This window comes from Molossus molossus, unplaced genomic scaffold (genome assembly GCF_014108415.1).
Source record: "Molossus molossus isolate mMolMol1 unplaced genomic scaffold, mMolMol1.p scaffold_m16_p_20, whole genome shotgun sequence".
Classification (NCBI taxonomy): domain Eukaryota; kingdom Metazoa; phylum Chordata; class Mammalia; order Chiroptera; family Molossidae; genus Molossus; species Molossus molossus.
In genome coordinates this window covers 19,110,160-19,122,590 of record NW_023425356.1, presented here as the reverse complement: position 1 = coordinate 19,122,590, position 12,431 = coordinate 19,110,160, and the positions used below count along the sequence as shown (strand labels likewise).

Sequence of the window (12,431 nt, the reverse complement as noted above, 5' to 3'; positions counted from 1 at the left end):
CGCCCAGCGGGGAGGATGGTGCGGAGGTGGGCAGGCTGGGCCCAGACTCAGAGGGCTGGGATGCTGGGCAATAGGGTTTGGGGTCCACTGGCAGATGCCAGCCGGAAAGGATCACGCCATCCTGCGACCGGAGGGATGTAATGGGGCAAGCATGGAGGGGACGTGAGGTGTTAGGCCAAGGTGGAGGGTGAGGACAGGGGGCCCCACAGCCCATGGGGGAAGCTGGCGGAGAAGTCTCAGAAGGAGCCGGGCCCCTCACTGTTTGAAGTGAGGCCAGGTGCTGATAATGTCGTACAAAGCCTTCCCAGGAGACAGGGTTGCAATGACATCACTGTGCCCCACCAGCAGGTAGTTGGGAGTCAGGTACCCCTTGTCCACCGCACACTGGATCAGGGTCTGCGCTGCCCCCAGCGCTGCGGCATTGGGTGGGGTCCCTGCAAAACAGACAGCCCACTGGTCATAGACTCCAGGCCACCCTGCCCAGAGCAGGGCACACACCGGGATGCCCCCTGACTCACACCCACTACCAAGCTATTATGCCCACTGTCGCCAGCCACCCTATAGAGACAGAAAATTAAGTCAAGACTTCACATTTCTCAGCACCAAAGTTCCTCCTGAATCAAAACAGCAGAGACTGGGATAAAACATGCAGTGATCCTGGGATGTACAAAGCCTTAATCCACTGCAAAAGTTTAGCCTAGTAGTCCCCTGCTACGGGCAATTTAGCGCCCCAGTCATTTGTGGTTGTCACAACTAGAGGAAGGATGTCCCAGGCATCTGGTGGTAGAGGCCAGGGATGCAGCTAAGTGCCCTGCAATGCACAGGACAGCCCCGCAGCAAAGAACCATCTGATGCACAACATCCACAGGGCCGAGGCTGAGAAATCTTGCTTAGGCACAGGTGTGTGTCTGGCACCCTCCCCTTGCCCAGCTCCACCTCCAGGCACAGTCCTGGTCACTCATTGCCCTTGTCCAACACCCATTTTAATATCAGCTGAACCAGCCCCAGTGGCATGACCTCCTCTTCCCAGAGGTTCAGCAAAAGCCCTCTGGGTCTAAACAAATTCTGTTCAAGAGCTCTGAGCGATGACAATGCTCAGTGTGCACTCTGGGTGCAGAGACGGGGGCGTATCCGTGGCTGTGACATCAGGCACGTGTCCCTGCACTGATGCCAGGTGTGACTCAGAAAACACGCACAGAGAATTTCCCCTCATCTTACATGCGTCATGCATATTGGAACAGACATTTGGATGTAAAGAAAGTAGGTTTAGGATGGGCATTCTGTGCGGGGTCACTTCTGGTCACTTTTAACTTAGTAAAACATCAAATTGGAAGCTGGGTGAATCCAGCAAATGCAGCTACTGGAGCCAGAGGCTGTGGTCTTCCGTGCCCGACGCCCTCCTTCAAACACCATACAGCGACCACTACTGCTCAGAGCCTCCTTACCTGAGAAGGTGCCCATGAAGGCAATGCCCAAGGCAATGTCACTGTAGCCAGGAGTGTGGGAGCCTTGGACACTCCAGCCCACTCCTTCATAAATGGCACCGTCTTGGCCCACGAGGAAGCTGAAGGATCAAGAGGAGAGACGGAGGTCAGCATGAAAGAGAGGCACTCTGGGACCCTTCCTTCCTTCCTTCCTTCCTTCCTTCCTTCCTTCCTTCCTTCCTTCCTTCCTTCCTTCCTTCCTTTCTTTTTCTTTCTCTCTTTCTTTCTTTCCTTTCTTTCTTTTCTTTCTTTCTCTCTCTCTCTCTCTCTCTCTTTCTTTCTTTCTTTCTTTCTTTCTTTCTTTCTTTCTTTCTTTCTTTCTTTCTTCTTTCTTTCTTTCATGCCTTTACTTGCCAGACATTACTTGGCTATTAAATTCTGAGCACTGTTACAAAAGAGTCCTTGCCAGTAGCTTGCTGGCCAACCAGCTCTCATGGGGAAGGAGGGGGTAGGAAGCCCTGACTTGTATCTTTTACTGACTTCTGTGGTGAAAACTCCCACCCCGGTAGACGCGGGCTTCCGATGGCTGAACACTGGCTCACAACATTCCTGAATCTCCAATAGCCGGTGTCGTGAACCCACTACTGCTACCCCAAGTGGCTCTCAGTCTCTGAGAAGAGAGTGACAGCTTTCAATCCCCACAACCTGGCCTTCGTCACACGTCGCCAATGAAACCGTTTCCCCCGAGGTGACATGTGACTAAGCACAAAGCTTACTTCCCAACCTTCATTTTCCTGCTCTCTGTGCATTTGACACTAAGGACCCTCCCTCCGCCTTCTCCAGCACCTCTCCCTTAGCGTCCATGACAGCACTCTCCTGGCTGTCCTCCGCTGGCTCCCCTCAGACTCCTCTGCACCCCATCTTGCCGTGCCCTGTCCTGCACACGGGGTTCCTCGGGACACTGCCTTCAGCCCTCCCCCTTCTCACTCCACACGTTCTCCAGGGCTAAGCCCCCCACTTCCTTCGCTTCCGTTGCCATTCAGTAAAGTCCACGTGTCCACACCTGGACCCATGTCCTTCCCCACCTGTTCCTCTTCCTGGGCTCCCCGTCTTGGTGACAGATGCTACCACGCGTCCTCCCGTTGGCTCCAGTCAGGAGTACGGGCATCAGCCCATCTGTGTCTCCACTCAGTAACCAGCTTGTCAGCCGTGCCCCGGCCCTTCTCCCTGGGTGGCCCCTGCATCCTCAGCATAGACCACTGTCCCCCCCGACCTCTGACTCCTCTGCCCTCTCCTCCGCCACCCCCCAGCCACATCACCGTCCTGCCTTGCCGGGACACCTGCACAGTCCTCAGTGGGTCTCACCACCTCCAGCTTTGCCCTTTGCACTTGTTTCTGAAGCTTTGAGGAGAGTGGCCATTCTAATACAATCATATATCAAAGCCCAGCTGAAGTTACAGGATCCTTTGTGGGACGGCCCGTTCTCCTCCCCGCCTTACACCCCAGCACACCTTACTTTGGCATCTGTTTTTATCGTGATAAACTCCTCAGCTCCTCAAAGGCACCATTCTTGAATGGCACCCAGGCCTTTCCAGTTTCTTTCCCTCTCCGTCCTCTGACCAGCTCCCTCTCATCCCTCCGGTCCTGGCTAACATGTTTCCTCCGCCCATCCTCCCAGCCACCGGAGGGAAAGGGGGCGGGGGAGGTGGTCGAGGGTAAAGGGGAGACAGGTGGGGACTCAAGGAGACTTGACTTTGGGTGATGAACACAATACAATATACAGATGATGTACCATAGAATTGTACACCTGAAACCCGTATAATTTTATTAACCGATATCACCCCAATTAATTCAATAAAAATTTTAAAACAACAACAAGAAGCAACCTAAACAAGAGTTTAAACTGCCTCCTGCCCAGGCGGGTGGCTTGGTTGGTTGGACCATCATCCCATTTACCAAAAGGTTTCAGGTTTGATCCCTTGTCAGGGCAACCAATGTCCCTCTCTCTCTCCCATTCCCTCTCCCCCCCTCTCTCTCCCCTGTCCCTCAAATAATCAATAAGCATATCCTTAGGTAAAGATTTTAAAATGTGTGTTTTCTCTCATAACACCTAGTGTACTCGATTAGGATTTATTTGTTTAATCATCTTTCTCCTTCACCAGAGTATTAGCTCCATGAAGGCAAAAACCTGTCTGTGCTTCTTCTCATGGCACCTGAGGGCCTGGTGCCCACCCAGTCAGGGCGCCCGAGGGCCTGGTGCCCACCCAGTCAGGGCGCCCGAGGGCCTGGTGCCCACCCAGTCAGGGCCCGAGGGCCTGGTGCCCACCCAGTCAGGGTGCCCGAGGGCCTGGTGCCTACCCAGTCATGGCACCTGAGGGCCTGGTGCCTACCCAGTCATGGCGCCCGAGGGCCTGGTGCCTACCCAGTCAGGGCGCCCGAGGGCCTGGCGCCCACCCAGTCAGGGCGCCCGAGGGCCTGGCGCCCACCCAGTCATGTTCTCAATGAATTAATTTACTGCAAGTAGATAGTTTACTCCTGACCACAGACCACTGCAAAATAAGGAAACAGCACAGTCAAAAGGTTATGGTGCAGGGGACACAGTAAAATGTCAAAAGCCAAGAAACAGGTAACTGTCCTCTGAAGCCTGAATGGGAAAAGGAAAAGGACCTCCCTCAGCCCCTCTCATCTCCCAGATGGATAGTCCCTCGTAAGGCATCCATTCCCAGGAAAGAGCAGCGCTGAGTGACCCTGCAGAGCAGGACCTAGGTCTGTACAGAGGATCGATGCCGGAGGAAAGTGCTCTCCTATCCCGGATGAGTGGCTACTAAAAGGGGGAGGGAGAGAGGAAAGGCAGTCAGCCCAGGAGCATATAGCAAGTGATGGCAACTTCATCTAAGGCCGGGCACTGCCGTCTGGGCTAGTAGTGGCCTGAAACAAAATTTTGTGTGATTGTTTCTGTTGAGATGGTAGGTGGCTCCTCCCAGTCCCCCCAAGGGCTGCGGGGCTCTCCTATCCTCCTCACCCTTCTCCCTGGCTCAGCACCTCACGTTCCCGCCCTGCCAGCCTCTTCCTGTCCCTCCTGTCTCAGGTTAGTATGATCCTCTCCTGCTAGCATCCTCTGGAAGTCTTCTCTGCAGACTCTGGAGCATCCTTCACAAAGCTTCTACTTTCCCACAGGTTAGAGTGTTCTTTATCAAAGAATTGCAGACCTTGGCATGAGAGAAATCAGGTGTTTTCTGGGTTCACCCCGGCCCTCAGACATTCTCCCCCACGAGGCTGATGCTTTCCATGTGCCGAGGAAAAAAATAGAATGAACCTAATCCTGGGGAGACAAACCTCAGCTTGCTGCTGCACCCAAGGCAGGGCTGAGCCACTGAGTCGTGGGAGGCAGTTATGAGAAAAAGAAATCACCTTAGATTTTCCTTTCTACAGATTTCACCATCCTGCACACATATGACTTCCTCTAACATCTTTTCAGCAGAGCCTTGGCCTCCATCATGTCAACATATGACCTTGGAAGGGGACACATTCTGAGAACATGCTCAGGGGAATGGCTACTCCTCTAGCTATATCCTAACGGAAGCCCACCCAGGGCTGTGCGCGGAATCTGCGGCTACATAGGGGCACTTTCCTGCGGGGGACACTCAGCAACATTAGTTCCCTTTCTCTTCCTTTCGAAGGCCCAGTGTCTGCTCCCAAGGGACTGAAGCCCAGGTATCTCAGGTCCACATACTTATAGCTAATGTCACACGAGTTGAATCTGTCCATGAAGAAGGACTGCGTAGTTTGCACCAGCAGGCGGCACCCCTCGGACGTGTTGCAGGTCCTCTGCGCGGTGTGGATGATGATGGCGTACTTGGCTGGGAGGGTCATCCTGGGGCAGTGGGTCTCCCTGGCCTCCCAGGCAGACCGAGACACAATGTCAGGGCAAGCTGTGGGGGGCAACCAACAGGGACGTGAGGATTCACTGTGCCCATCCGTGTCAACCACCTCACTAGTGAAGGCCGACATAACCCCGGATCCCCCCACGTCCAGTATCCACGGGGCATCCTGACCTGACTCTGGAACTTGGGAGAGTCCAGCACTCTCAGCGTAGCCCACCTGGGAACAGGTGTGTCTGCAGAGAGGGGTTGGACTCAAGAGGCAAGAACCAAAGAGCCGCAGATTCTGACCCAAAAATCAGAACCCAAAGGACAATGGGACTGTTGATTCTGAGGGGACATGGTGCACTTTATTGCAAGGGCAAAATGTACTTATTTATCTGCATGACTGTCGTGTGTGTGTGTGTGTGTGACAGAGAGAGAGAGAGAGAGAGAGAGAGAGAGAGAGAGAGAGAGAGAGAGAACATGTGTAACAGGGCCCTTTCGGAGAAATCAGCCGGCCTTTCATTTGAAAGCATCTTTGCGAGCCACTTATAATCCATAAAAGTCTCCATCGGTGTAGGTAATTATTAATATTGATAGATGGCGTAAACCCAAAGGTAAAGATCAAATTTGTTCAGAGTTTTAATATAATAGTGCTAAAGCTTTAAAACTTCATTAAGTCCAAGAAAAGCCTGAAAGTGCTTGTTAACTGTGGAGACCAGGTCCTTCGTGGCTGCCTGGTTTTGCTGTTGCTGCTTATTAAAGCCCAAATCGACCTTTTCTCTACCTTTAGTGACCTGAATGACGTCCACGCCACCCACAGTGAGTGTAGTGGGGACCCAGCCCCCAGCCTGCTGGTGCTGCTCCGGACGGAGTTGGGAGCCCATGCACGTTCCGCGTTTGCGTCAGACGCCCACCCGCTCGGCTTTCTTCCCTCCACAGCGCTTTTCACCCAGTAATACACCAGATATTTTCCTGTTGACTTGCTCATTGGCTTTCTCTACTTTCTGGGTTGAAACTTCATAAACTTCATGAAAGTAAAACTGCTTCTGTGTGCTTTGTGGCTAGATGCGTGCTCAGCAGGTGCTCAGGCAGATCTTCCAGGTGATGGGGAGCGAGTGTGCGGTCACGGCGCGTGGCTGCGAGGGGCAAGGAGGTGGCCGGCAGGGTCCCTCTCGAGGTGTGCCTGCCCTAGAGCTTCAGGGAGTTGGGTGACCAGTCGCCGGTCAGCAGGAACCCAGTGACAGCCTGGCTGAAAAGGTCACTCCCGATGGCATTTGAAATCGGGGGGTGAGTGTGAAGGGAGGCCCCATAGGGCTGAAGGTCTTACCTTGCTTGGGACTTGCCTTCTGCAGGGGAGCCAGGCAGTTCTCGCCTTTCACAAGAAATGGCTGCACGTACCAGGGTGACAGGTGGCCCTTCTGCACAGCATAGGTTACCAGGCGCTCCATGGCCGTCAGGGCAGCAGGGCTGGGACTGTGGCCTGCGAGAGAGTGATCTGTGGTGAACCTCCGCCGGCCTGCCCGGGGCTGCCAGCTGCTGGAGGGGAAGAGGAAACTGGCTCATCCCCAAGTGGACAGGGTGAGAGTCAAGGGTCTGCCTGGGCAGAACTTTCGGTGCCTCTGCATGAAGACCTTTCCCAGTGACCGCTGAGTCCTCATCCATCCCCTCCCTGTCCGCGGAAGAGCTGAAGGCAGCACCGCGCTCAGCAGTGCCCAGCTGGCCGGGTCAGCATCGAATCGGGCCCCTGCCAGCCTCTTTACCTGCATTCACTGCTTTAATCCTCACCACAAACCTCAGAGGCAGCTGGTATTATTAACCCCATTACTCATCTAGAGGAACTGAGGCTCAGGAAGTAACGGCTCAAGATCCCACAGCTGACGAGGTGACAGCAAGTGGTCACATGAACGACCCACGCTGGACACAGAGCCTCTGGTGTGTGGAGAACCACCCTGGAGCTGGAAAAGGAAGACGGGCTTGTGTCTGGTTCCCGTCCTTACAGCTGAGTCCCCTCGGGCCGTTCACCTCTCTGGAACGGGCTGCACACTGTAGACTAGTGATCCTGAGACTCATCTGGACTATCGCTGAGGATGTTGGGAGGGGACCTGAGGAACTAGGTGTGCAAGAACTTTGTTCCCCGTCCAGGAGGCACAGATTCCATGGGCTGGTCCTGGAGCGTGTACCTTAGGACATGGGGGCCGAGGGGCAACAATAAGACCAGGAGAAAGTAGGAGGGAGTAAGGGATCGGAGGCCTCAGGGTGGTTGCTAAAATTTATATGGAAAATCTCGGATAAGAGATTAGAAAAGGGGAGGCGTCGGCAGGGAACGAGAAAGCATGGCCTGGGGCTGCAGAAGCGTCAGTCTAGAGAGCGAGGGGTGACCGTTGTTGACACAGAAGTGAGAGCTGAGGCCCAGGCCCTTCCAGGGCAGGAGCGGGTGAGGGGACGGATCATCCGGGAAGTATGAGAAGGGGGAGAAGACAGCTGAGTGTTGAGACAGAGCCAGATAACTCTTTGGAGAAGGGCAGCCGGGATGATCCTTACCTTCCTTGGTGCCAAAGAACGCGAAGCCCAGGGAGATGTTGTTGTAGCCCTGAGTGTGCACACCCTGCACACCCCAGCCGACACCTTCGTACACCCGGCCATCGTCCCCAACCAGGAAGCTGTGGAGCAGAAAAGCGGGCTCCGTGGCTGGCACTGCAGCACATCCCTGCGGGAGGAACCACCTCCCGAGCCTCCAGGGGGAAGGCGGGAGCCGCAGCCACCAAAGGAAGCTTGTATGAACTGGCCCCAGACAGTAGCTGGGATAAGTCATTTATACTCGCCCTTAGAATTGAGAAGGACCCACTCCCTCCCTCCCCGACCCCCTTTCTTATTCAGATGCCCCCGCTTTGCTATACTCAGAAGGAAAAAAGGTCTGGAACTAATAGACCCAACCACACAAGGTAAGAATTCTTCTCAGCCTACCCTCCATCTCCTTAACCCTTCCTGTCCTCCGTCCTCCAACACGTCTCTGCTTTGTGTACCGTCCACACGGGTGGCTCATGTGGCTGCCCCCTGCCAGGGCACTCTTGCACAGACTTCCCCGGAAGCAGCACCCAGACGAGGACGTGGGTGCAGGCGGTTTATTTGGAAAGAGATCCAAGGAGAGCAAGGGAGCAAGGAGAACAAGACAGAAGGAAGAACCCAGCACAGTGGGCGGCTGGGCAGGCTGCACGGTGGCCCCCGGAGGCTCAGTCCCCCCCACCCCCACCCTGTGGCCTCACAAGGAACCATGTACATGCACCTTAGAAGTGTGCCTCGGAAGGACTGAGGAAATTATCCACAACGCCTGCCCCAGGGGGTTACTCCCCTTCACCTGCAGGACGTGGTAAAGCCTGGAGCAGAAAAGAGACAGATGCAGCGGGCACTAGAGGCAGAAAACATCACCATGCACAGAACCTGCCCACTACCAGCAGAAGCCAGAGGCGCAGCCCTTGGCCACCAACAGTCCACAAGAGGGACCAACAGGATGCGAGCAAGACGACTGCCCGCCGAGGTGGAAGCGCCGTGCGCGTGGTGGAGGGACACGCGATGGGCGAAGGGACAGTTCCGAGCGGGTTTGGGCTCCACGGCTATCACAGCTGTGCGACTTGGAGGGACTCAAACACGCTCCCTCCCTGGGTGCCCCGCCTGCAGCTGGCAGCCCGCAGCCCGCAGCCCGCAGCCCACAGCCCGCGCACGGAGACGCAGCCGGCAGCCGGCAGCCGGCAGCCCGCAGCCCGCAGCCCGCAGCCCGCAGCCCGCAGCCCGCAGCCCGCAGCCCGCAGCCCGCAGCCCGCAGCCCGCGCACGGAGACGCAGCCGGCAGCCCGCAGCCCGCATCCGGCAGCCCGCAGCCCGCGCACGGAGACGCAGCCTCACCCGCGGTCCAGCGGATACGCTCACAACCTGCGTGTGCTGGGCCAGCTTGACCAGAGGGTGGAAGGCATGGTCAGTACTGAACCATCCCGCTCCCTTCTAGGGATCTCGAGTCCAGGGCCTCACAGAACATTTCAAAGGATTGGGAATTTTACAGAGTTTTTCAGATAATTTACACGTTATAAACTCGCTATAACCTCAACCCAGAAAGTCAGGAAATCGGGTGAGAAGGGGCAGGAAGAGGGCCCAGAGCAGCCTTGACCTTGACCCCGCCTCCGGCCCCTCTCACTTGTAGGCCAGGTCACACCAGCTGTTGTGCGTGTGATGGGCCCGCAGCTCCCGCAGCCTCTGACTGCAGCCCGTCGGGCTGTGACACTCCAGCCCAGGGACGTGGTGGGTGACCAGGAACTCCACCGGCATGGTCAGCGGGGTGCTGCAGCCAACCGCTCCTGCCCCCCACTCCTCACGAGAGACTATGGCGGAGACATCTGTGGGGGACACGGTGGGGGGTGCCACTCAGCACACCTCACCCCAACCCTGCCACAGTAGCCGCCAGGCCATGCCCGCCACTCGGGCTGTGTCTGCCCAGGCTGGTGGAGGGGCTGGGAAAGGCCTGGGCAGCAGGCACCCCCTCTGCTCTCCTCCACACTCCATCCCACCTCCGCGCCCCCAGCGCAGCCTGCACAGAAGCCTGGACGCCTGGCTCCGGGTCCCAGGCAGCATCCCTGTCACCATTCACCCGGGAACACCCTGAGCCCCTCTCGACCCGCCTGCGCACAAATGCCCTCTGTGTGCTCTGTGACTCTGCTGAGTCCTTCGTCCTGCCCGAGCAGTCTCTGAGGGGGCTGCCATCCCTCCTCAGCCTGGGGACACCCTCCAGGACCTGGGGGGTCAGGGTGTGGTGTCCATCCCCCCAGCTGGAGGGCAGCCCTGGCCTCTTCCCTCCCGGCTTCTATCTGCTGGGCACCACCTCAAGGGCCCCGCAATCTGCGAGGGTGGTTTGCCCTGCTCCTCCCCGTGTCTCGGCCCCATTGTCCCGTCTCAACACTAGTGTCTGTGCTGATCTCAGAGACATCTGGTCACCCGAGGAGCCCCGGCCCCAGCCGGTCCCCAAGCCTCCTCACCATACAGACCTAGTCTGCCTTTCCCAGCGAGCTGGGAGATGTTGCCAAACAGGTACTGGAGCCTCTCCGACAAGTGTTTGAAGTGTGTCTTATTCCAGGAAAAGTCACCTGCAGGGGAACAGTCCATTTAGCCTGTCCTCAAGAGCTTAGTTCCAGCCACTTCAGCACACAGGCTCCGGCGAGGAGTGGCCGCCCCTCACTCCCTCTGCCTCCCAGACCCCTGGGCCCCAAGGAACCCCTCTGGGCGGACCGAGGACCCCCTCCAGTGGATGCACACGGTGCGGTTTCTTCAAACGCCACTCCAGTAATCCCCCCAAAGTTACATCCCCAAGGGCAGCGAGTCAGAAACATTGCCCTTCCCATGAGCTACATCTACACGCGCAGCTGGGGGAGGGGCTGGGAACGTACCCAGGCTCCTCAAACCAGTGTCCTCTCCGGGTGAACTGTACCTAGTGGAAGCGACGCGCAGACTGAGCGGAGGATGGTTTAGAATAACCTGCTCGAATCAAGGCAGTTCTGGGGGGACTGGTTTTGGGGGCATTTTTAAAAAATATGTTTTATTGATTTTTTTTATAGAGGAAGGAAGAGAGAAACATTGATGTGAGAGAAAAACATCGATCAGCTGCCTCCTGCACACCTCCTACTGGGGATTGAGCCCGAAACTGGGCCTTGTGCCCTGACTGGGAATCGAACTGGGAATTGACAGGACCTCTCAGTCCTGGGGACAACCTCAATCCACGGAGCCACAGTGGCCGGGTTTGAGGGCATTTTTGATGCCCATAATCCTGCGCAAGATGGGGCTAGGCAGCCCAGACCCCAGAGAACTCTCTGCTGCTGACAGGCGTGAACCTCAGTCATGGGTCAGCCTCTGGTTGACGTAACAACTGGGGTCACTGCTCCCCAGGCCAGTCCTTCCTGTGAACTATCCCCTCTCACCCTCTCAGTAAGTTCCAGAGACCACAGCCTGTTGTCCATTTTCAGGTGGTAAAATTCGGGTTTAAAGAGCTACATCACTTGTTTACAATCATTGGTGCAGACAGGGCAAGGATTTGAACCCAAGGCTACAGATTCCCAGCTCTGGCTCTCAGCACAAAGCCTTTCTTCCCGCTGGGGGGAGCCAGCACTGCAGGAACTCCTGGAAGAGGGTTTTAAAATGATCCTTCTCAGTTACTCTCGAATCCTCTGATCCAATGATGGAACACTCACCCCGGGCCCCGAGACCCAGAACGGGGAGGACAAGAAGCCACGGCAGCATCCTCACGGGACACCTGGTCACTGGCGAGGAGAGCGTGGACCGCGGCCCTGGGGGAGGCACAGACAGTGAACCTGACCCCCTCGTCCACTCCTCAAACAGCCGCCCCCCACTGCATAGCACCCTGGCCGCCTCCTGCCCAGCTCCGGCCTCCTGAGGGCCAGCTCCTGGACAGACAGCTCAGGGTCCCCAGCCAGGTAAGCTGCTCATCGGATAGGTAAACACCCTCACCCTGTTACCCCGGGCAACTCCATTGCGTGGGTGCCGACCATGGACCGGCCTGTGAGGACATTCACACAGGCTATCCTGTCTGGTCCTCACACGAACCTTGCTCTGTAGGATTGCTGCCCCCCATTCTCATAGAAAAAGACCATAAAATCCAGAAATATGGGAACCAAGAAATCCAAACACACGTGAGTGGGTCTAGTACAAAGACCTTCCCAGTTGGGAATGGGTGGGGGTGGGGGTGGGGGACAGCCCTCAGTTCTAAGGCAGAGGAAATCTGACCTTAACTCTCCATCTAGTGGAATACAGTCCCTTCATTGGGAGAGGGCTTTCCAAGGAAACATACACACACACTCAGAAATACCTGGGGATCCCATGCAGGTCAGGGTGCGGGCCGCTCACTCCTCATTGGCTGGCAACTTCTCCCTTTCAGACTTGGCCTCTGCCCTGCCCCCTTGTCCAGCAGCTGCCTCCTCTGGCCTTCACTCTCCCTCCACTAGAGGGCACTCCCTCCTGGGAATGGAGCCTCAGCTCTGGCTTCCCAGAGGAGGAAAGCTGGATCCCTAACAAAAGCTGGAGAGGAGAAGGGCAGACTCTGAGGCCGGGAGCCTGCTCCCTGCACAGCACTGAGAGGAACTCGGTGA

At 56.5% G+C, this 12,431-nt stretch overlaps 1 protein-coding gene across 1 annotated transcript; it reads right to left on the bottom strand.

The window, feature by feature from the left end:
* Positions 1–215: 215 nt before the first annotated feature.
* Positions 216–12,210, bottom strand: PGLYRP4 (peptidoglycan recognition protein 4). The gene is made up of 9 exons (XM_036273436.1): positions 12,152–12,210; positions 11,517–11,612; positions 10,311–10,418; positions 9,476–9,674; positions 7,832–7,950; positions 6,618–6,770; positions 5,158–5,356; positions 1,446–1,564; positions 216–434 (listed from the first exon to the last, which is right to left on the bottom strand). Exons 1-9 carry the CDS (start codon positions 12,162–12,164, stop codon positions 256–258), a joined length of 1,185 nt encoding a protein of 394 aa, XP_036129329.1. The 5' UTR covers positions 12,165–12,210; the 3' UTR covers positions 216–255.
* Between the last annotated feature and the right edge of the window lie 221 nt (positions 12,211–12,431).